The sequence below is a fragment of the Lates calcarifer genome, linkage group LG24, assembly GCF_001640805.2.
Source record: "Lates calcarifer isolate ASB-BC8 linkage group LG24, TLL_Latcal_v3, whole genome shotgun sequence".
Taxonomy (NCBI): Eukaryota; Metazoa; Chordata; class Actinopteri; family Centropomidae; genus Lates; species Lates calcarifer.
Window position 1 is genome coordinate 8,088,725 of NC_066856.1, and position 24,348 is coordinate 8,113,072.

General features: G+C 41.0%; 1 protein-coding gene across 1 annotated transcript in view; it reads left to right on the forward strand.

Annotated features, from left to right (window-relative positions):
• Positions 1-23,457, forward strand: part of ctnnd2a (catenin (cadherin-associated protein), delta 2a) — a 286,657-nt gene extending 263,200 nt beyond the window's left edge. Inside the window, 4 exon segments of the mRNA XM_051067006.1 lie at positions 14,833-14,959; positions 19,157-19,288; positions 19,853-19,929; positions 20,772-23,457. Coding sequence (XP_050922963.1) covers positions 14,833-14,959; positions 19,157-19,288; positions 19,853-19,929; positions 20,772-21,191 — 756 coding nt within the window. The 3' untranslated portion in view covers positions 21,192-23,457.
• Positions 23,458-24,348: the final 891 nt, after the last annotated feature.

Below are 24,348 nucleotides of genomic sequence, written 5' to 3' on the forward strand. Positions count from 1 at the left end.
AAAGAAATAACTTAGGAGAAAGATCCTTAAAACAAAGTAGACAAACCAAAGCAGCAGAAAGTGGGTTAGCAATATGTATGTCTTGTGCGTGTATGGCTGTATGTGTGTGTACTGCCAAGGTGTGATGTGTGTGAAGCCTTGAGTTATGCCCCCTAGCTCTCAACTATCAGGATGCAGCAGCTTCCTCTAACAAGGTGTGGTATTGAAAGGGTTGGAAGTAACAAGGGCCTCTTCAGTTGATTCCACAGCTATGAAGGTGTTTACATGTGTATGTATCTAACTTTTTCTTTCTTTCCTCAGTTTCTCTGTCCTTCACTCATTCTTCCTGTTCCTCCTCTTCTTCCTCGTCTTTCAACCTCTGTTCCTCCCCCTCCTTCCATATCATCATCACGAATGTGATGACGTTGCAGAGGCTGCTAGGGATGTGCAGGCACACACCTGTGTACACACAGACACACACACACACACATTCAGGCATATTTTAGGGATATGCTGACAACAGTTTATCAGAGCATCTGTCTGTAAGCAGAAAATACTTTGAGTCACACACACACACACACACCCCACACACACAGACACAGAGATATGCTTCTAATAGGTTTCCATATCTTTTCTGTATACTCTACACTCTCATTTTGTTATGACTGGATTCCCTACAGTCAGTCAATTGATAAATTAGTCACTCACTCACTCAATCAGTCAGTCAGTCAATCAATAAATTGTCAGTCATTCATGCAGTAAATTATCTGGCAGTCAGACAGTAAATTAGCCAGTCAGTAAATTACTCATGCAGTCAGTCAGTGAATAATTCATTCATTCACTCAGAAATTAGCCAGATCATTAATAAAGCAAGTTGTCAGCAAATTATTCAGTCAGTCATCAGCTGGTAAATCAGTCAGGAAATGTGTCAGTCTGATGCAAGTCAATCAATTAATGAGTCTCCCTCTTAGGATGTTGCTTAACTTTGTCCTCATTGCCAAAAGATGATGACCCTTTGACCTTTGTTCAGCCTGCTAGTCCAAGATAACACTTAGCTAATTATCTCACAGCTCCATCCATGTGGAGTTAGCATACGTGGGTCTTTATGTGTGTGTCTGTACATGTGTGTGTGCATATATTTAAGCATCACTGTGTGTCTGCATTTGGGAATTCAAATCGTTTGTTGTACAAGGACGAATATATAATCATGCAAATTCTTCTGTGTGTGAGTGTGTGCTCCCATACTTTATGTGGGCCAATGGTGTCATCTGATTTTCCTATGTTACGCATTGCTGTCCTGTTCTCAGCCCTTCCCAGATCACTTAGACTTATTAGAGGTAATATGATCGAGGGATTTACCACCAGGCTGTAAGGGCTCCTTGGATTTCACACTGATGGATTGGTCTGGGAAAAATATTCAGCATTCTGTGGGGAAGTGGGGCATTTCTGGAAAATGGTGAGGAAAAAAGTGAATGAAGAAAAGAAATCAGCCCACAAGGATTTTTGTTCTTACTTTTATTTTTTACATAGACTTAATAAATTCAAAGTAGCACCATGGGCTGCAGAAGATTACACCTCTGATGCACAGCGACAGTTAGATAAGTATTCTGTAGTTTTGTACTGTTACCGCAAAAATGAGTTGTTCAGAAGCATTATTTCAGAACCAATGAAAAAACTCTCAGTGAAATCCAAAAGCACTTTGCATTTATTGCAAATTGAGTATTTTGGCCTCAGTTTCCTCGGCTGCCAGAGAGGATGTAATGGTCCACTTGAAGATGATACAACAGTGGGTTTAACACTTACAGTAGCGCTTCCTGTTTTTCATCTGCTTTATCGGATCCAGCACTTCTGTGGAGGGCTCGCATTTGTAGGATTTAGGAGACAGTGACTCACGCCGAGCAGCTCTCCAGTGTTGTGTACACACGGAAGCTGGCATGCACTGTTTTAAATGGCATGCTTTGTCCGAGCAACACATGTCATAGAGAGGGGTAGACTGATTCATTCTCGAGGAGATGCTCAGTTGATTTAAGTGTGCCTTCCAGTGTGCAGCAGTGTAAGAGGGTTTGTCCTAGTGGCTCTGTTGAGTGGGTTTTGTTAAAAAATTAACCACATTTCAAGCATGGTTCATTATTCAACAGTCACCTCTGCATCCAAGTTAATGGTCCTTTACTTGAAAGATGACCTGTGGGTTTTGTGCCAGGAGCTCAAGATGATTCAAGTGTAATTGACAGGTTATATGATGGTCAAGACATTTCTTACCCTTTGTCTGCTGCTCATGTTTGATACATCTGCACGCACCAGCTCAGTCAGCACAATCACCTCTTTCTTCTAATCTCTAATTCCTCTCTTGTCCTCCATTCCTCCACTCATTACCTATTTGCTCTGATCTCTCCTTTACTGGCCCCTCTCCTCAGTCATCTTCATATCCGGTGTTCTTACTCTGGTGGGAAACTCCACAGAGAGCTCCAGAGTAGTTGACTCAGAAACACTGCAGGAAATAACAGCCAATTGTTTCCATATTATAGCCCATACGCCCCAACCGTAATGATAGCAAAATGGAGGAGAAATATATTAAATATGTGCAGGAAACAGTATAAACTAAAACAATCTATAATTTGGGGATGATATAAATTTATGTCTTGTCTAAGTCCTGTTTGATCTAACACCAGCATGGCACTGACTACAGTACCTTAGTGTGTGGGGGAGCTCAGATTACATGTAGGTGGTTTTGTCTTCAACTTCCCTCTTTGAAATCCATACTTGCACCACTTTGTCTTAAACTCCCCTTCACTCCAAATGTTATTGCTTCTATTTGCTCAACCCTCTCACTAGTTGAGTTTATGGCTTTTCTATCTGACAGCATCTCCTGCGTGTCTTAATTATTCCCTCTCTCTGTTGCGTCGATCTCTCCAGCAAGACATTCTTTGAATGTCAATTTTATTTTTTCATTTTCTTCATATGCCAGCCTTTTCACCAAAACACCATGAGTCACCTCTTTTATTGGATTCTCAGCGTGTCTGCATCAGTGTGTGTGCGTCAGAGGATTTGCAGTATGCCCTCTTAAACCAAAGCTTTATGGAGTTATCCAAACCACTTACTAGCCTTTGCATGGTGTTTGCTTTAAAAAAAAATAATATGAGGGCAATATTAGTTTATTACCTGTAGGCTTTCAAGTATCTGTTAAGTATATTATTGAGGTAGTTGTATTCATGTTTATATTGTACCAGTCGTCCATAACCACACACTAACCAACCCTCACCCCCACACATAGTATCTTAGACAGTAAAGTCTAGCAGCCTCTAAATCTGTCCCTCCTATTGTTCACAAAAATCCATCCAATGGCAATTTTTTAGAACAGTCTCTCAAGATGTTTCCAGCAAAATTGGCAATATACAAAGGGATGTGCAGAGAATGAAATCTGACCAATACTTTTGCCCCTTTCCTTCATTTTCTCCACACACACCAGGTAAATATGCCATGAGAGATTTGATTCATCGGTTACCAGGCAGTAGTAGCAGCAGCAACAATAATGCCACCAGCAGTGGGACCTCTGGAACCACAGGCCCCCCCAGCAAGGCCATGTCAGACGATACGGTAACTGCCATCTGCTGCGCACTGCACGAAGTCATCACCAAGAACATGGAGAATGCCAAAGCTCTGCGCGATGCTGGCGGCATAGAAAAACTTATTGGCATCGCCCGCAGCAAAGGAGACAAGTAAGTGGGGCAAAGTTTTGTGTGTATAATATAATATTGGGTTTTTATCTATACTAGTAAAATTGCTGATTTGTTTGAAAATGACTTTAACATTTAGGCACTTTGTTAAATGCCAAAAGTTTTAAAGTTAGAGAAACATTTTTCAAGATATTTTCAAGCCTGAAAATACCATGGTTTGTATGTCTGCATCATTACTCCAGTGGAAAAAATCTAGATGTGTAGTGCGTCATTGTAGAGACCTTTCTCCAAAGGACAGCATTTACAATTTACAGCATTTACAGAATTTTTGGAATCCCTTTACACCCGTTGCAGGGTCTTTCAGGGTTGAAGAGTTGAGCTCAAAGACCACCTGATTAGACACTTGGCTGCTTAAGGAATTTCACATGTGACTTTGCCATTGTGGGATTGTTTCTCAACTGGCCTGAAGAGGCATGTGAAAGAAAATGTTTTACAAAAATGTTACCAGTCAGTCAGCTTCCTCGTGCATATCTGAAAGTTTTCATTTGCAGGATGACTTTGGTACTACTTACAGTACTTTTTCCAAATTTTGTCAATGACTCTGACTCAAAATTCATAATTTACACAACTTTATGAGCCTAGAACCCATCTGCTTCTGCAGTGTCACACCTCTGAACTAGCATATCATTAGACTTTATAGTAAACTACCTGGGAGGAACTTCACTGCTGAAATAAATCTGTATAACCTTTAACCTTTGATGGTGGATGATGTTTTATTCGAGCATAATGATGATGTATGCTTAACAATCTGATTTAAAGAGTGGTCATTTTCTGCTTAGGAACAATGAGGAACACTTACTGTAACTCTCACAACATAAGCACTGGTTTCTGGCACAGTGAAAAAGTCTACTTAATATATTGTACATACACATTTGTTTGTTTGAGTTATTCTCAGAAGCCTCACAGAGAAAATAATGTTCTGTCACCACAATCCTCAGAATAAGCAAAAGGAGAAAATGATAAAACCTCCCCACGGCAGCCAGCCATGGATAACTGTAGAAGTTTAAATCCTAAAATGGAATGTAAAGGCCAAGAAGAAAGCAAAAGAGAATCTATTATTGTGATACCTGTCAAGGTATCATTCAGCATCCCCCATATCGTCAGTAGTGACCAGTGCCTTAATGTGGCCACACATCTATCATTCATGACTGCATCAGCCTTCCCTGTGCCCATTCATCCACAAAAGACATCTGGAGAACAACAAGGATGCAGCAGGAATATAACTCCTGTCGCCATGGGAGACTGAACAGGGTGTCCTGTCTAGCTGCTATGGCAACCAGCAGGTCAGGGGTTGCCATGACACCAGAGTGTTATCAGATGGAGGTCAAACGTTGATTTATTGTTACAGAGAGAGACGCAGTCTATTTAGGGAACTGTGCTCAAGGGCACCATTACAGAGAGAGATGAGGTGCTAGAAGAAACCTCCATAAGTGCAAATTTCACAGTGAGTCGAGCTAGCTGCTAATAGCCCACACATCTTCATTTTCTCAGGATAAATACGTTGAGGATAAATGCTCTTTAGAAGCTCTATCAGAAGTGCCTTGCCGCATTCATGCAATTACACAATTTCAAACTGGGAAAAGGCCTATTACAGTAAAAGCACAGACAGTCATTGTTTACCAACTTCCTGGAAACAGTGGGACCTAAAAATAAAATAGCACGAAAAAAAGAATAATAAAAATATTGGCCGATACCTTTGAAACACTAAATGCCAAAACACATCTCCAGCACACAAAGAGCAACATGGTTTGGGAGTGCAAGAGAGGTTGCCTCATTTTCCACCGCTACAACACTGCACGCTGGTGACTGTAATTTATTGCTGCTCTCAAATGCAATAAATAATCCTAATCTCACAAGGATCAAAACGTACATTAAGATCTGTTTGCCATGATTTTGGTTTTTTTTTTGTTTGTTTTTTTTTCTTTTTGTTTTATTTCATGTAACAGTGGTGATTTCCTGGGGATACATTTATTCATGTGTAGCCATGATTGTGTTTTTTGTGGGCTATTGGAGTGGCTTCCTGTTGATACTATTACCTTATTTCAATCTTCAAACAACATTCAGTCTTTCACTGGTAAAGAATAAAACTCAGGGCAGAGGGCTTATGAAATGACTCCTACTAGAGTCATTTTTCAACAAAGTGGCACGGATGGGACCATTAGCATGGCAGAGAGGGTCATTTTAGACTCATCTGGAAACTCTCAGTTTTTGTGCAAGAGAAATCATTCTCTGCTGAGAAGACCAATGGCCCTCTTATTCTTAAAGCCATCACAAGTGCTACTGGCCTGTGCACATCATGTGAAGCTGGCAAAGAAAGAATAACAGCACAACATTATCCAAAGGAATGGAGTCCAGGAGAAATAACTCTCTCTCTCTCTTTTTTCTATCTGTCCAGACACTCAGCAAAGGTGGTAAAGGCAGCCTCTCAGGTTCTCAGCAGTATGTGGCAGTATAGAGACCTGCGTTCCCTCTACAAGAAGGTAGGATGGAGTACAAATTACATATTCATACTTTTAGGTTTCAGTTCATCTTGCACTGTTTCTGTCATTGTTTATCTATCACATTCCCTGTCTCTTTACTGCATACAGTACTATTTTACAAATTATTATTTATTTATATTATTTATTATTTATTATTCTAAAACAGTCCTCTCTTCACATTATCAGATGTCTTGCTAGAAGCAAATTGCTGTCATAAAATTGACACCCATCCATTAATTCATTAGTGTTTTGCAAATATGGTCTCTGTTATGGGGTAACTGATGTGTAGTGTCAATAAATTCTGAAGTGTTAAAGTATTATTTCCAAATACAGAAAAGTAACAAGCTTTGGCAAAAAAAAGAGCTGGCAGTAGCACATGTGTTAATTGTCTCAGGTTTTTGAAATAGCATCCACATAATTAAAAAGCAATTAATATATATGGCAAATTGGCCATGAATTGTCTGAGGGTGAACTATGTTTTCACATTCACTGAAGCAGGTGTTCAGGATTTTCAAACTGTTTAATGAAGCAATCAAAAAGGTAATTGTCACACAATTTAAAGTTATCTCTTACTCTCATCCTCTAAGTTGTAAAATGCCTTTAGATAGCTCAAGACAGACTTTGATTCAGTCTCCATGTTCTTGGATTACCAGCTAAAACCTCACTGGATGAATTATTCCATGTCTTCTGGTCAGGACAAGTCTTTTTCAAGATTTGCTGTTGTTTCCCAGACTCTGTATATGAACGGATGCCATATTAAGTGGGTGCTTAGCTTAACTAATTCCATCCTTTCATTCTGCAACTTAGCCAAATATTACCAGTGGTTGCCCCAACCTACCACTATCAGTCAACAGTTTTTGTAGTTAATATTGATTTGATGTTCACTGCTGGGTGACAAATAACAATGAATCTATCATCTTTATTCCTGAAATGAACCTTGATAACATGCCTTTGTTATTACTTTGAAATAATGCTTCTAGCATCACTAGTTGATACTAAAACATTCAGATTGACACCATCTGCCACCGTGGCCTACAAATAACTCTTAGAGGAACGATGAAGTCACGGGCAGAGAGTGAAGTCAAATTAGTTTTGTTGTAAAATGACTCCTTCTAAACAACCTCAGTGTTATCATATTTATTCAGCAGACATTGGTTTGGAGACTGGCCAATCTGTGTGTGTGTGTGTGTGTGTGTGTGCGTGCGTGCACTTTCGGTCATAACTACCTCCAAACAAAAGAATAATGGGGTTCTGTTGGGCAGAACCACAAGTAAGCAGCAGTGTTTACAGAGGCAGGAGGATCAATAACTTTATGCTAGTCTCTAGCCTATTGTTTTTTTTTCAGTGTACACACACACACACACACACACACACACACAAGCAAACAAGCTAACATCAGTGCTAATGGTTATGTAGCCCATCATGGAGACTGAGGGAACTGTCGCTCATTAATACAGTGGATAACTTCCAGATGATGATAAACAAGGACAAACAAGCAGAAAGTGAGAAAACCATATAATGTCTAGAGACATTTTGGTGTGTGTGTGTGCTGCTCTCACTCAGACACACACTTTTATCACTGTCCCACCACACACACAAACACACCCACACAAACCATTGAAACCTGCTTTCTCCTCCACTCTTTTGTTTCTTTTCAAATTACAGATACCTCCGCACACTTGCAAGCTGATTAAATGTAAAGACGGATGCTGTGTTCCTTTCACTTGTAATGAGTGTTGTTGAGTGAATATCTGCCACCAAGGTTATCTGCCATAAAACTTCAGAGGCGCAGTCAATGAGTTTCAGTGAGATATTCAGAAATATTAAGTAACACATTCCAGGAAGTTGTCCTTGGCTTTGAATGTGTCTTTTTCATCTCTGCGTGGAGAGAAAAAAAGCATGCATGTTTGTGTGAACATTTGTATATACACATGTATAATCTAATACTATACAGTGCAATAACACTGTGACAAATGATAGTGGTACTTAATGATCAACTTAAGCTGACTACCTTCTTCGTGTCTCTCTCATTTATTCTGTTCTGAGCAAAAATATTTATGTTATTCAGCACTGTCACATATTGAGCCTTTAATGTGGATTCTTTAAAGAAATCTAGTTAACGGAACATCAAGAGAGACTATTGAGCACTGCAACATAATTCACATCAACATATCATTTGTTATTTTTTTCAGATGCTAAAATGTGGGAGTTCATATTTGAATCTCAAGTACCCGCACTTCAGTTTTCAAAGATGTTGTCCAACCTTGAAAGCTGAGCTGTCATTCTTTGAAGTGAAACATACACTGAAAAATATTGTTTATGGAGTAAATACATGAAAAACTCCTGAAAAACAAATTCAACCAAATTTTACTTTTTTCCACCTGTTTTGAACGGAAACGGTGACTAAGCCGACAACTTCCTCGCATGAAGATTTTGTTGTGGGCTCTCTGTCCGAGTTCAAGACTTTCTCACTGTTGCCGCAGTCACTCCAGGACAGGCCGCCCCGTGGCATCAGCGTGTCCTCGCCTCAGCCTGACAACTGTGCCACTCTCTTCATTCGTCATCCTCTCATCTCCCAGTATTACACAGAACTGTATCCCCATGCGGCCCCTCGAAGCCTCATCTGCTTCACACTTCTCTAATCATTGCCACTGGATAGCGTTACACTCGACTGGATGGCATAACACTCCAATGATCAGACACGAAGGACACTGGCTTTACACGACAGCCGTGCCCAACAAAGGTTGCTTCATTGCTTCTTTTTTTTTTTTTTTTTTTTTTTTTTGGGGGGGGGGGTTATTTATATATTTATGTATTTATTTATTTTTACTCTCACCCATTAGGATGCTATAGGAAGGAAACAACAGAATGACTTTTGCATCTTCCGCATTTGATCTAATATGATGTACACAAGACTTGTTTACTCAACATGAATCCTTATTATGAAACAAGATATCATCTGCAGTCAGTCCTGTAGTTGCATTTAAAGTTTTATCCTAACTCATCCACCTTCATCATTACCTTTGAATGATAAACATCTTTTAATGCAGTTAAAACATTGCAGTATCCAGGCCAAATTTAATTTCATGCAGTATTTTTAAAGCAGTTCACTTAGTTAAGCTGCTGCATTATGCTATATAGAGTCACTCCAAAAATTACTTTTAAAGGCTGACAGACAGCATACCTTAGTATTTACTTCCTAAATTGCATGACAGCCTGGTTAGTGACAAAGAAACCTAATTTCATAACTGGAAATTGTTGCTTTAGAGGATCCACACTTTGACTTTATCGCCCTAGTCCAGAGCTTGAAATAAGTGACTTTACTCCTAGTATCCCTGCATGACGTATTAGGTCATGGGTGTTAGGTGCAGCAAAAATCCTGTTAGCCTCCAATCCAAACATGGATTAGCATACAATTTAGACGAGAGTAAAGTCGGGTGTCTCTGCAAAATGTTTGAGAGCAAAAGCAAAGGGGGGGAGATGGCAGCAAAAGAGGAGAGAGAAAGAGGGAAGTGAAGAAAGAGAGTGAGGTAAATTCTTGCACTTGCAAAATAAGCATGCTTGAGTTGTATGTGTGTGTGTGTGTGTGTGTGTGTGTGTGTGTGTGTAGTTTTGGGAAAGTAGAGAAGAGTGTAGGGTCAATAATGAGTCAGTTTGAGCTGTGTTGGCAAAGAGTTGTTTGCTTTGAAGTCTTGAAGTAATGAGAGCATTTTGAAACACGCATTCCAACTGCGCCGGAGTTATGGGCGTGGGTACACGTGTATGTTTGTTTTTGTGCGAGTGCGTGTGTATCTTTGAAAATGTGTGTGTGTGTGTGTGTGTGTGTGTGTGTGTGTGTTTTTGTTTTTTTTTTGTCAAACTGCAGTAAGAAGAGTTAATCATTTCCTACAGCAGTGCTATGGGAGCAGTCTAGGCTGAGAGAGAGGGAAAAAGAAAGGAGAATTGCAATGGGACGGGGGGGCCGTGCTGCCCAGCAGTTTCCGAACGCACTAAAACGCAAAGTTGAGGGCCCATAAATAAATAGTAACTCTGTGTGAAAATAGCATCTAAGATGATTTGAAAGATCAGTGTTGCAGCAATCATTAATAAACCAAAGCCAAAATCTGTTTGCACAAACACGAGCACCGACTTTAAGATAAATCACATATAATGGTCTCCAGAGTGCAGTAAAACTCTACTTTTCACCAAGTTTATTTGGATTATTTGACAGGATGTGTCCTTATTCAGTTCATGTATTTCTGTGTGTGTGTGTGTGTGTGTGTGTGTGTGTGTGTGTGTGTGTGTGTGTGTGTGTGTGTGTGTGTGTGCAGTATTTCATCTACAGTGCTGAGGAGGGAAGTCACAGGTCATCTTTTAAGTAAACAACAAATGTGCAGTACTACTCCACAGGGGATTTCTATGGAAAACAATGACTTGAAACATGTAAATAAACATAGTCAGAAAACCTCTTCTTAATAGGAACAGTAGGACCAAACTGTCTGTCTCACTCACATAGACTCTAAAATATGCACTCACTCTCTCTTGCTTATTCACACACAAGTAGTAACAACAGTAAATTTTTTACTATATATTCACAACGTTACACTTTGTCATATTCCTGTTCAGTGCATAATTTCTGTTGGCCTGCCGTGCCTCATTTCTTGATAAATTATCCAGCTTGGGCACTCAATCAAACACTCTCTCACACACACACACACACACACAAGCATACACATACATGCACACATATCACACACACATATACATCACAAACACCACAAATCACAAAAACTGATACACACACATATGACAGATGGGGTTCAGGGTCAGATAGATGCTGTGTTTGTCACACATGTGACAGATTTACAATATGTTCCAGAGATGTGTGATTCTGTATGTGGGTGTGTTTGTGTAATGTGAGTGGGTGAGAAATTTGTGTGCGATGTGTATGTGTGAGGTCATTTATTGCAGAGCCTAGTCCTTCACAGGATCATTGCACACATATTGCTCAGGATGTTCCTGCAAATTAAATGAATACATTTAAAGGAGAAGTGCTAGGAAGTTTACACTATGTCATAAAACTTGATAATCAGACAATCTGATTGCAATGAATCAGAGTATTACAAATTATTTCAAAATGTTTGCTTGTTATCATACATACATGATTTTGTACAATTTTGGATTTTTACAGTTTCAATATTTATTCTACAGTCTGAGTCTGAGTGTGATGATGTACGAAATGATAAGATGCTTTTCTTTCAGAAAGGGCTGAAATTATTTCATCGCCCACTGCCATACAGTGTAAACAGGAAAACGCACTGAGATGGAGATGAGCGTTTGAAAAACTTCAGTAGACATCAAACCAGCATCAGGCCTCTGAAGCTGCCTCTGTGTTTTGCCTGGTTTTCTCTCTGATGTTTACCTGTATTAAACAGTCAGGGAGAGACAGAGAGAGAGAGAGGAGATGGAGGTGCATTGAGATAGCCTGTGCCAGTGCAAAGGCTAACAACGGTATTTTAGTAAGACAGAGAGGTAAACCTGCAGCGCACTCTTACAGTATTCTGGGCTATTTGCAATAAATGCGACGGTAGAATAAAGGTCAATTCCTAAATAACCAGAAACAAAGGCAATGGAAATAAAGAATGCAAAGGTCAGAGGCACATTATTCCTGTCAGGATAGATGGATCATGTGTGATTGAAGCGCTCGCAACTGTAAAACTGAAAATCTGAGTGTGAAATGAGTGAGAGAGAAAAGGATTGAAGGACTGAAAAAATGACAATGAAGAGTTGTCACGAGGCCCAGTGGGGGACCCACCACTCGTCACATGTAACCTTTTACAGTTTTTGCCATAATTGCTGTCTGGCACACACACACACACACACACCCATACACCTCATTTGTTGGGGCAGTAAATGCTTTTTACCTCGCAGTCCCACGACCTTCAACTAACTATCCAGTGATGGTGAGAGCAACAGGCAGAACAGTTGCCTAGCAACCTATTCTCTGTTTTTTCTCCCTCTCATTTTTTACAGTAGGAGCTGAAAGGAGTGTTAGAGATTGAGTGTGAGAGAGAAAGAGGAGGTGGGTGGAAAGAAAGGGAAAAGCAGGTAAGACATGGAGAATAGGTGAGAATCAGAAAGACCAGGTACCTTAGCTAGAGCTGATGTGACTGATGTCTGTAGGTTTTATTTGCTTACAATGCACACAATACATGCTGACACTGAACAAGCAGTCCAGAACCTCGGTTACTGTACAAAATGGTGCCAAGAGCTAATAGAAAGACTTCAGACCCTGAGCTGCTGTCTGACTGGGTCCCATATTCACCCCCTTTGCCATGAAACCCCTAAATAAGATGTGGTTCAACCGATTAACTTCAGAAGTCATAATTAGTTGATTAAGGTTCACCTGTTTGAACTGTCTGCAACACCGCTAAGCAAACAACATGAAGTCCAAGACGCTCTCCAAAGAGAAAGTCAGAAAGGTATAGATCAGGGTTGGGTTACAAAGATATCTCAAACTTTTAAACAGAGGTCCACCTTCCAGCAGGACCCTTAACATTACTGTTAAAGCTATACTCGAGTGGTGTAAAGGGAAACATTCAAATGTATTAGTACAGCCAAGTCCAGACCTCAATCCAATTGTGAATCTGTGCCATGACTTGAGAAGAATGGGCAAAAACCCCAGTGGCTACATGTGGTAAGCTAAGAGCAACATACCCCAAGAGACTTTTTTTAATTCAGGGGGGAAGGTACCTATGCACATTCAGTATTTTTGGGATGGGGGTTTGTCTCAATTATTGTTTGTGTCAAAAGAAATGTTGTGCACCTTCAAAGTTGTAGGCATGTTGTGTAAATCAAATGGTACACCCCCTACCCCCCCCACCCCCCCCCAAAAAAAAAAAAAAATTAATTCCAGATTAATAATGACGCAAAACCAGCTAAAACCCCCAATGGATCATTCTTGCACCCCATTTGTGAGGCACACTTACACGTTTATAGTCAGCACACTGCACATATCACTCTGCAGAATACATTCATCATTCAGTATTCAGTGATGATGTTCATTTGAGCAGCATGACAGTTTGGCAGTGTCCAATTGCACAGAGGTCCAATGTACCATAAGGAGGTTACATGGTTTGTAATGAGATGTGTTGGGGGGGAAAGGAGAAAGAGAATTTGAAACAAGTTGAGTGGGAACACTGAGGGAGTGGTGGATAAGTACACGAGGTGGAAAAGAGAGGGGCGGGTGGAGGAGACTGGAAGTGAGCTACCTTTGAACTACTCTGTGTCAGAGGATCCAGCATTATATTAGTCCTCAGTGCTGTGCCAGGAAATAGGAGTCAGGGGAGGACATGGGACTGAGCTCACTTCAGCCTACTCCTCTCTCTCTACCTACCTCTCTACCTCCTGCAATCTTTACTCTCCTGTCATTGCTCTCCCTCCATCGTCCTCCTCCTTCTTGCTCTCATTATTTTCTGTCATCTTTTGTCTCCCTCAGCCTCTACCCTGTCTCCTCCCTCCCTCTCTTTCTGCCTCACCTCCTCTATCGCTCAGTTGTCTCATTCTCCTTCCCCCGTCTCCTCCTCTCCAGCCTAACAGTACTGAACCGATTCACCTATCCCATGTACTCACAGTCACCACAGTCCAATCGGTTTCCCACTGCTGAACTGCAGCCCCCAGACAGTAAACCTATATAGAACATGTCTCCATTATCTTTTATAATCTGTATGTGTTTTGCTTTCCCAATTATCTTAATGCTAAATTGAATTTGGTTCCAGCTCTGTGATTGTTGTTGACTCTCATAATCCATTTTTATGAAAAGGGCTTTGCTCCAATCACTGCTAAACTAATACAGATACAAAGTCAGGCTTGGCAGTAATTATGCTTGTGGAGTTGTTGGTTTTATTATTTTTTTCTACAAGGACAGTGGGATATTCACTAAGCTGTGTGGGTGTTGTGTATTTGTCAGTGTCCTTCAGTGTCCAGAATACATTTTTGACCTGCCACATGTTTGTTAACTCAAGAAAACCAGTAATGAAATACAGCTTCTCAAAAAAAAGTGACATTTTTCAGTGGGTCATGTAAAAGAGTGCACCAGTTTACACACAACTGCTTTTACAACTGCAGTGTGATCCTTACTGAATTGTGTTTTGTGTCCCTAAATTCCAACCATTCCATTCACACTTCATTGTGTGACTTCAACTTGTGTTTCAAACATTTGAAGAGTAATTGCAGCAACAGGCTTTATCTCCAAACCACTACAAATATAGTTCTGTGATCGTTGAATCAGTGTTGTAAACATTGCACATTACATGCTGCATGCACATTACAGCTACATGTGTACCAAGCTGGTTGTACTTGTATTCCACGCTTGAGATTACTTGAAATAGCTTTCATTCATTTTTATCTATTGGAAGTTACAAATTTTCTCAGTTGAGTGTCTCAAAGTCAAAGATTGATGGATGATCATGCATTGATAAATACACAAAATATCCCAAAAATATATATATAATAAATGGTTACTTGACCTAAATGGAGGTAGGGATACAGATTAAATACTGTTTAAAAAAGATGACAGCCACTCCACCAACTGTATGCTATGTTTTGTGCTTGTTATTTAGCAGAAATGGTAGGTAATTTCTTCTTTGTGTGTTTTTCAGGATGGTTACTCCCAGTATCACTTTGTGGGCTCTGCCTCAACGATAGAGAGAGACAGGCAGAGGCCCTACTCCTCCTCTCGAACTCCCTCCGTCTCCCCTGTCAGGACGTCACCAAATAACCGCTCCGGTGAGGAACACATGACACTTGCAATACATAGATTATTTATGTGTTTGTGTGTGTTTTCACAGTTCTCTTTACAGCTTCCAACTAAACACAGTTTTATCAAGTTAGGATTCCCCTCCCAAATAGGATGTGGATATCTTCAAGATGACGAAGGTGTTGAGATGGTGCAAAAGTTGATGAGATGTCCTTCTACAAACAGAAAGTCAGTTTCAGGATGTCTTTTTCAGTATTAATTGTACAGTTTCATAGGTTAAGCATTTTAGGTGTATGTGGCACGGTAGGCATTGCTTAGCAACAAGGGTGGGAGAAGACAATATTCCTTACCAACATCTCTAAAGTTTATTAATTAATACTTATATTTGCTTGTTTAAATTACATGACCTGAAATGTGCATGGAGCCATGCTAGGTGTTTTCCCCTTGCTTCCACTGTTGTCTTCATGCTAAGGTAAACTAAAGGCCTGGCTTCATATTTAGCATGCTGGTAAGGTAGTGGTATCAATCTCATACCACAAGAGGAAATGATCTAACAGTAATAAAAGATATTCCAGTTTAAGTATTTATGTTATTTTAAATTTGGTTTAGTTACAACTTGGTGATGTCATACATTTGACAAAAACCTCCCCTTGCAAAAATAAAGGTATAAAGGTTCAGCCTAAGATGAAGTGTACATGTATGTGAGACATGAGAGCAACCAGAAGACACATGGATTCTAATGAGCAGTAATTTAGGCATTAGCCAATAGCATCAACATTTGCCAGTCGATCAGTCTTTACACTGGGGCTAAATAGCTGTTAGCATCAGTGTTCACCACCCACCGGCTTTGATGCTCTGAAGTATGATTATCATTAGCCTTTAGCTTGAGCCCACTGGCCTTCATGCTTTGCAAAGGGCACATTAGCATTAGCTGTTAGCATCAGTAGTAGAAGAGCCTTTAGCTGTGATTTCTCCACACCGGGCTTAGCAAGCTGATGAGGCAGAAAAGTACTTTTCCTTCCTCCCGGCTTAGAGAGGTCTTCAAGGACCCTGCTAAGAGAGAGAGGGAGTGAGAGAGACAGAGGGAGTGAGGGAGGGAGAGAAAAACGGTGTGTTTGTGTGTGTGTGTGTGTGTGTGTGTGCGTGCGTGTGAGAGAGGAGACAGTGAAAGAGGGAGGGATGAGATAAACAGAGTGGGAGATAAAAAGAAAAAGCAAGGAGGCAAGAAGAATTAGGGATTGAGGGATGGCTAATGCAGAGAGGAGGAGGTGAAGTATGAGGATTTGACTTTGGCCAGTGACATTGAAAATAAAGAATTTTGAGGCCATAGTGCACAGAGACATTTGTGGATGTCTGTAGTACAGTGCAGGAGGTTGGGGTAAAATGAAAAATGGCTGGAAATGACTCCCTATCTTCTCTCCTACTCCACGTCTCCCCCTTTGCCTTTCCGCTCATCTGGCCCTCCTCGTTTACCCGTTTCATGCATCTCCTCCTCCTCCTCCTCTTTGCAGTAATCCCACTTTCTTCTCACCTCTCCCTCTGATCTCTCACTCTTTACAGGCTGCCTCGATGTGCACAGACATTCACACACACACACACACACACACACACACCTGCATGCATCTGTATCTCCTCTCTGCATATGCTCCAGACTGCAATCCGGTCCCTTAGAGATGGATCAAAGCAGGAGGAGTAATGATGGTGCACAGGCACACTAGAAGAGGATGAGAGAAAGAGTTAGCGTGAGGAGAGAATGGAGAAACTGTGACAGAGATAGAGAGAGAAGGAGGAGAGGTTGCAGGCTGGAAGGATGGCAGCGAGACAGCGGGAGATACAGAGGGAGAGCGAGACCTTTGCATCCATCATTGCCCCCGCAGGGTCCTGCTGTGTTTCACGCTGATAGAACGAGTCTCCCAGGCTCTCATATCCAGCAGTGTCAGGACAGGTCCCCACGGTAACCATAACCAGCCGTGATGGCTCTGTCTCTTGGGGTGTCTGTGACAGGTTTGAGCATCCACCTTAATGGAATATGCTACAGAGGTGTCAAATGATAAAATTAAATATCAGATGTGTCAAAACAGCTCCTGTCTTTCCCCATTTCTCTTGCTTTACTAAATGTTTGTAATTTCATTCACCGCTAGGAAATAGTCAGTAATCGTGTGTATGTGCCTTTTTTATGGCCATTTGTGTGTGTGTATAATACAGTACCTTGTTAAAATGCAGAAAAAGCTGGGAAACAAATTAGAGATTACAGTGCTTTTTTGCTTTTCATGTCAAACATTGAAACATTGGATTTTCCTTTAGTACCCCAATAGATAAAGTGAGATTCCAAGGTACTTTAAAAATCACCTTAAAATCCTTTATTCTTTTTGACTAGTTACATTTGTAAGTGTTTTGCCCTGCTGTTATCATCAGCGTATAGGAGAACAGCCAACAGCCTTTTTTATACTGACACTGAGTGTGTTTTTTGTCCAGACACATAAGAAATGTTTATGCTTTTTCAACTGAGAGTGGTGCTCTCCATTAACTATGCGTGTGTGTTAGGTATTCATACACACACATCATCACACATCCAGTATTGATGCACGTGTATTTCACTCCAGTAGTTACAGTCCTGCAATCATCTGTAATTCTCAGAGTTAGGTTCGTTGGGTCCATAGAGCCTATTTTTAAAATGTCCTTCTCTTCTGAGTATATAGATTATATATGCTGTAAAAATATACTGTTAAGCTAAGCAAAGTGAAGACGCTGATACACAGGTAGGTAGGATTCTGGCAATTCAGTGTGTCAAGATAAGAGCAACTGAGTAAGCACTTTAAGTATGCTATAAGGGGATTACACTGTGACATACTGAGTGTGTGTGGAAATGACAGAGAGGGAGATTAGGACATTGTATGTGCAGTATATGTGCTTGATCTGTCATGGCCTGTACATGTGTGTTTATGTATGGGCGTGCACAGCATGTGTGCATTGATGTATACATAGGTGTAAAATATATCTGGTTTAAAAGCATGAGAGAGTGACAGAAATACAAAAATAGTGAGGTTTGAAGAAGTAAAATGGCATAATGTCTGTGAAGAAATCGCCCATCAAGCTCTGGTGTAAAAATAACTGCACAGCTGTTACAGTAAAACATATAAATATGATTAGAAATTGGAGTGAGGCTAACCTTAAGTGTATTATTTATCATGACAATAACCAATAAACTACCATCCACTATTGGTGGACTGCACAGGACAGCTTCCCTGTGAGTGTGTGGAAACTAGATAGCAAGCAAAGTTGAATAAGATGCTAAAAGTATTGTACTGGATAGTGATTGATTCATCCAGCCTGTGCTACACCAAGTCTTGATACATTGCATTGAGCTAAATACTAACATCAGCGTACTCACATGTTCTAAATGACAATGATAAATTACAACTTGCTGATGTTTAGCATTTATGTTTTCCATGTTCACCATCTTAGTTTAGTATGTCAGCAGTCTAACATTTGCTAATTAGCTGAAGGGAATGTCATTAGCTTTGCAGGTATTAGACAAAGGACATTTTTGACCTGATGATGGCACTAGAGGAAAATATAAAGGGATCATCATTAAAGCGGATGAAACCTCATGCATAATCCATCAAGTATTTTTTCAGTCAATTTAAAATTACAGCAACACACATGTGTGGTTTTGATGTATGTTGTATGTCGTTGCCCGAGAGCTTCGTATTTTGCAGGATGTGGTTTAACATGGGCAGTAATGACACTGTTCAAGTTAAGGCACCTTTGTTAGAACAAAAATAATAAGGCCTCTTTGTATGATGACATAATGTCCAGTATTTAGTTATGTAGTGCACCACAAGCTGAGTTGAGCTTGCCATTTTCAGACCTGGGTATTTCTTGTGAGATTTAAACACATAAAGGAGAAAAAGGAATACATTGTTTGAGTTGAGGAAACATGTACCAGATGTGAAATTTGATATTCAAATAATGTGTCCAAAAACTGATGTATGCATATGTGTGTGTGAATTCCCAGAAGTCCTTTAACATGCTGAAGGTGACCCTTTACGCTGACAGGCTAAATGATGAATAATGACTGTGCACCTTGAAAGACCAAGACACACACACACACAATAATGAGCAATAAACCCAGCAGTCCAGCAGCATGTGCCCTCACACTCCGCATGCTTGTAATTATGTGTGTATGTGTGTGTGTGTGTGTGCGTGTGTCTGCGTGCGTGTAGCAAGCGCTCCAGCCTCCCCCAGAGAGATGATGAGTCTGAAGGAACGCAAGATGGACTACGATTCCACGGCAACCAACGCTGGTTTCCATAGCAACAAAGGAGAGCACACATCCCGGAAAGACGGCATGGCAGGTGTGTGTGTGTGTGCGTGTGTCTGTGTGTGATGGAGAGACAGAGAAGAATTAAATGATTCCATTTTATCCCTCTCTTTATCTTTCTTTCTGTTCTATTTTCATTCCTTATTTCTCCACTCACTTTCTCCTCTTATCTGTCTCTTTTTTGACTTGGCACTATTTTTCTTCTCTTACTCGCAGACTTTGATTTTTCTCTATCTTTCTTTCCAGTGCATTTCTCTCTCTGCTTTCTAACTAGCTCTCCTTTCTCAGTTTCTTTTTCTTTCTTTCTTTCTCCATCTTCCATTGTCTTTGTTTCTCTTTCTGTCTGTTGGTCTCTTTTCTATTCTGTCATGAGGTCAGACGGGACAGACTAATTGCTGGGCTTTTAGACAAACTACAGTAAGATTTGGACTCTAATTAGCTGATTTCTGACTAAGCCAGTTGTGGAGTTTCTTACGGTTTTCGTGCTCTTTGAATTATTATTATCGTTATCGCAGCAGTAGTGATACTAGTTACCTTTGTTATTCATTCATATGCAGATGTTGTCTCTCTCTTTACTTTTGATCTTTCATCCATCTAGTTCAAGTATCGTGTGGGACATCTACGTTGTTCCGAAACTCTTACCTGACTGCCAGTGATGATATCAAGCAAAACCAGGTGAGTTAATGTCCCATACCTTCACACTTATAAGTATGCACGGCCACACAACAGCACAGCAGGTTTTAGCAGTGCATGCGTGTCGTCAGGATTTCCAGTAAATTGGAATAAGCTGTCATGACAAGGTGCTTATTAGGATAGCGACAGGATGGTAGAGGCACATACAAGCACACAAAAGGTGTCTCACTATGATAAGAGATGCACTGGCAGTGTGTGGGATGAAGACGTGCCTTCAGCCAAGGCAGCGTCAAATCACTTCAACGGGAAAACCACACCCGATTGGCAATTAAAAGCATTACCTCAGTTGACTGAGCTAATTATTTGCCTCTGTTTAATGATTCTGCTGGTGAGGAGGGAAGGATAACAGAAAGCATTGTAGCATTTGACTGACAAGAGTAGATTTTAAAATTTATTTGGACTTAATCTGTATTGAATACATACTGTGTGAGCTCCTTTGTATTGATTTTGTATTTGTATTGAACTTTGGTTTTACCACTGCTCCTTACATTCCACTCAACTGAAATAGGTGTGTAAGTAAAGGGTTTTTTATACATGCAGACACACACTCAGATAGCCTGTGAGTGTTGCAGTGGTAGAGATGAATTACCCCCTTCAATGCCAGCATGTAATAGAGAATTCACAGCATGAGACCCTTCTCTCCCCCATGTGTTCACACTTTACCTGTCACTCTCCTCTCCATCTTCTACCTTTATTTCTTTCCTCTATTTTCACTTTGTTCCCACTACCCACATTTCTGTGACTCTCCATTTTTGCATGCTGCACCTCGCCCCGACCTCCCCATCTCTTTCGTCCACCTCCCACTGTCACCACTCCCTCACCAGGCTCCGGCCCAGCCCTGCGTTGTGCCCCCCCAGCCCCAGCAGGACAGCCCATCAGCAGCCGTGCTAAAAGACTACGACCCCTACCCTCCCCCTCCTTCCTTCCCTCAGCCTCAGCCACCGCAGCCTCCACCTCACAGCCAGAGCCGGAGCTTCGACGAGGCCTACTACGAGGACCAGGGACCTCCGCCTCCCCCATCCCAGCCGCAGCCGCAGGTACAGGCGCAGGCCCAACCTCAGGCCCAACCCCAGCAGCCTCCGAGCTCCACTGGTCCACCCCGGGACCCGCGGGAAGACCTGCGCATGCATCTGGGCCTCAAATCCACTGGCAACTACGTAGACTTCTACTCGGCCTCTCGGCCATACAGCGAACTGAACTATGAGACCAGCCACTACCCGGCCTCACCTGACTCCTGGGTGTAGTTAGACTATGCTGAGGGTGGGGGCAAGAGAGAGTCTGCGTATGTGTGTGTGAAAGGGATTATTTTTGCAAGTGATCAGCAGCAGATGAACACAATATGAGAGCAAATGGCATGTTAAAAAGGTATCTTGTAGCCAATGACAGGTAATTAGTGTTCTCTAAAACAAGGTAAAAAACCAAGCTCAGTGGGGTTAAAGGGGGGTTAAGTTCAGTTGGGACAAAGAGAGACTGTGCATGTGCATGCCAACATTTTCCTTTTTTCTTTTCTTTAGGACCACTTTATTTTCTCAATGTCAGCTCCATTGTAACAGTGAGTGGATAAGGAGCAAGTGAGAGTAGATATGAACAAGTGTTTGAAATTGTGAGAGGAGTGGGCAGGGGAACATAGAGAGAAAACGTAAGGGTATGGAGATGCCTAGAGAGGAGGAGGAGAGAGATGGGAATCAAGAAATAATGGGAAGGGGATGACTCTATAGGAACAGGAAGTGGCCTGACCTTAAAGACAGAGAGAGGAAGATGGGAGAGAGAAAGATTGCATGAGGGTTCTTGAGGAGGTCAGGAGGAATAAAAGCACAGAGAAAGATGAAAGCACATCAGGCACAAGACAAGAAGTGGATGTTTACCATTTCACCCAAGTGACAAACGTAGCACTGCTTTTATCCCCCCTTTTTTGTTGCGATGGCCTTGCTGCCTACAGAGGCTTCTGAATTTGTTTTCAAGGAATGTCATCCTCAAGAGACTTCTTTTTTTGTCATCATTCTTTTACATCTTTTTTTATTTGTACTTTTCTAAATTTTCACTTTCAAAAAGCATTTTTATTTTCTGTATAAAGTTCAAAGGTGATATAGTGTGTATATTACACATGTTTTTGATGGGGCCACTTCTGAAAATGATTTTTTTTTTTTTTTTTCCCCATGACTGACTATTGACTTAAACAACAAAAAGCAACAAAAACAAGTGAAATGCAAACACAAGAAGCAGAAAAGACAGACATTGTCAGGATGGATGTCAGTGGATACATTTGTATTTGCCCTTTTCCCAGCCCGAGAGGAAACCTTGCAATATTTGTGTTTTTCTCTCTCCATCAAATTAATTTTGTGTGGACATGCTCAAACGTCAAAAGCAGTTCAAGGCTGCCAGAGCATCAGATCGGCAGAGCAGCATCGCTCCCAAGTCCCTGTCAACAAAAGTGCTTTTTCACTGCCTAAAGAATACATGTGTATGTTTAAAGCACACTCTGTCTTTGGAAAAGGTTGTCTTTTCCTTTTGGGGAGCTAATATGTTTGACCATGTCAACTTTCAATGGTTTCTCATCATCAGTTGAGCATAAAAACTGGTCCGTCCAACAAGAGCCACCGTGAATATTGTACATCTCACTGTACAGTAGAGATAAAGAGAAAGAGAGAGACGTGACATTGTGCCAAACTTTGACACCTCTTGGACCAGTCCTAGAGGAATTTAAAGGGACGTTCTGTCGAAGTTTACAGGCAATGACTGGATGACTCCCTCTGCTGTTTGTAACTTTTATTTTCTTGTGTTTTGATCAGGTGAAGACATACTTATTGCTGGGGATCATGGGTAACATCTCCCTCCCATAGATGTACAGACCTGCCTCTCTGTGTTGGCTGAGCATGTGTGGGCGTGTGTGTGTGGACACGTGTGTGTGTGTGTGTAGGTGTGTGTGCGTTTGTGTACGTGTGCATGTATGTGACAGGATGTGTGACCCGTGTGTGTACACGTAAACTTGAGCGAGCGTATCTATGCATGCATGTGTGTAGTAGTGTGTGTATGCCTCTGTTGCGTGTATGTGCGTGTGCGTTCCTGTATAAATCAATGTCCAAACAAGGCATTCCTACCGACAGTTTGTCCAGTTTTACAACATGAAAAACCAAGGTAAAAATCACTAGAATGAATTGTTGATATAGAATGACAAATCTATAAATATATGAATATAAATATAAATATAAATATATATATATAATTTTTATGTGCAGATGTCATTGTCACTAAATGCAACAAATGTTCGCAGAGAAAAAATTATGTGGTGTACAACAGGACTCTTGTTCACTTGACCTAAACGTGGAAACTGCTGATCCCCCACCCCCATCCCCACCCTTTCAATCGAGACAAAAGACAAATCCCACCTGAGGATGCTCAGGCTCTGGTGCGAGTTGTGTGTTGTTGTGTGTCCACGCTTCTTAGATGACCGTGCTGAGAGAGGACCGTACTTGAACACAAGGAAAAATAAAAAGACTCTTTGCAATCAAACACCATGGCCTCCACAACTGTTGATCATTTCAACAGATTAAATTTTAGTCAGAAATGTCCAGTTTGTTTCAGAATCAACAGCTGTCAGATGTTTTCTTCACATGTACAATGTATAAAGTGTTTTTCTCAAAAGGAAAAATTAATCATGTATTGCGTGGCGTGAGTTGTGGGTTAATCTGACACACTTTGATGTGTTTTAAATTAATTCACATATTTGTGCTCTTTCTTTCAGTCTGTCTTTTGTTCAAAAGGGCTTCAGGTAGCTTTTAAGATCTAACAGAGTTAACAGCATAATGTTCACAGCCCTGCATAGGTTTTTGAGTCACACTCTTAAAAACAGTGCTGTAAGGTGTGATCAAAAAGTTCTAAGACTTCTTGCGTTGCAAACAAACGGAGGGCAGAACAGTAATGCGCATGTAGCAGATGTGAGCAATAACTCATGTGAGTCAGTATTCTACCTTAAGTCGCACAATCAACATCAGGACCTGTGTTATGTATGAAGTTTTTGACCACTTGCAGGTGCGCATTTGCGATTTCACCTCAGAGCAGAACCAGCACTGTGCTGATGTCTCTGAGGATCTCCATCAACAGGCCCAGAATGACCCAACCTTCATGTTGAGGATCATCATCGGTAAAAAGAGAGGGGTCTAGCTACAACCCAGAAACCAAACAGCAGTCTTTGTAGTGGAAGAGCCCACAGGCTCCAACACTGAAGAAGCACTTCAAGGTCAGGAGCATCACCAAGAGCATGGTAGTCATTTTATTATGCAATTTTTTTGGCCAAACCAACACAATCATCACTCCTCACTCATCAGATTTGGCTGTCTATGACTTCTTTCTCTTCCCCAAAATGAAGTTCAAGCTGAAGGGTCGTCATTTTGACACAGTGGA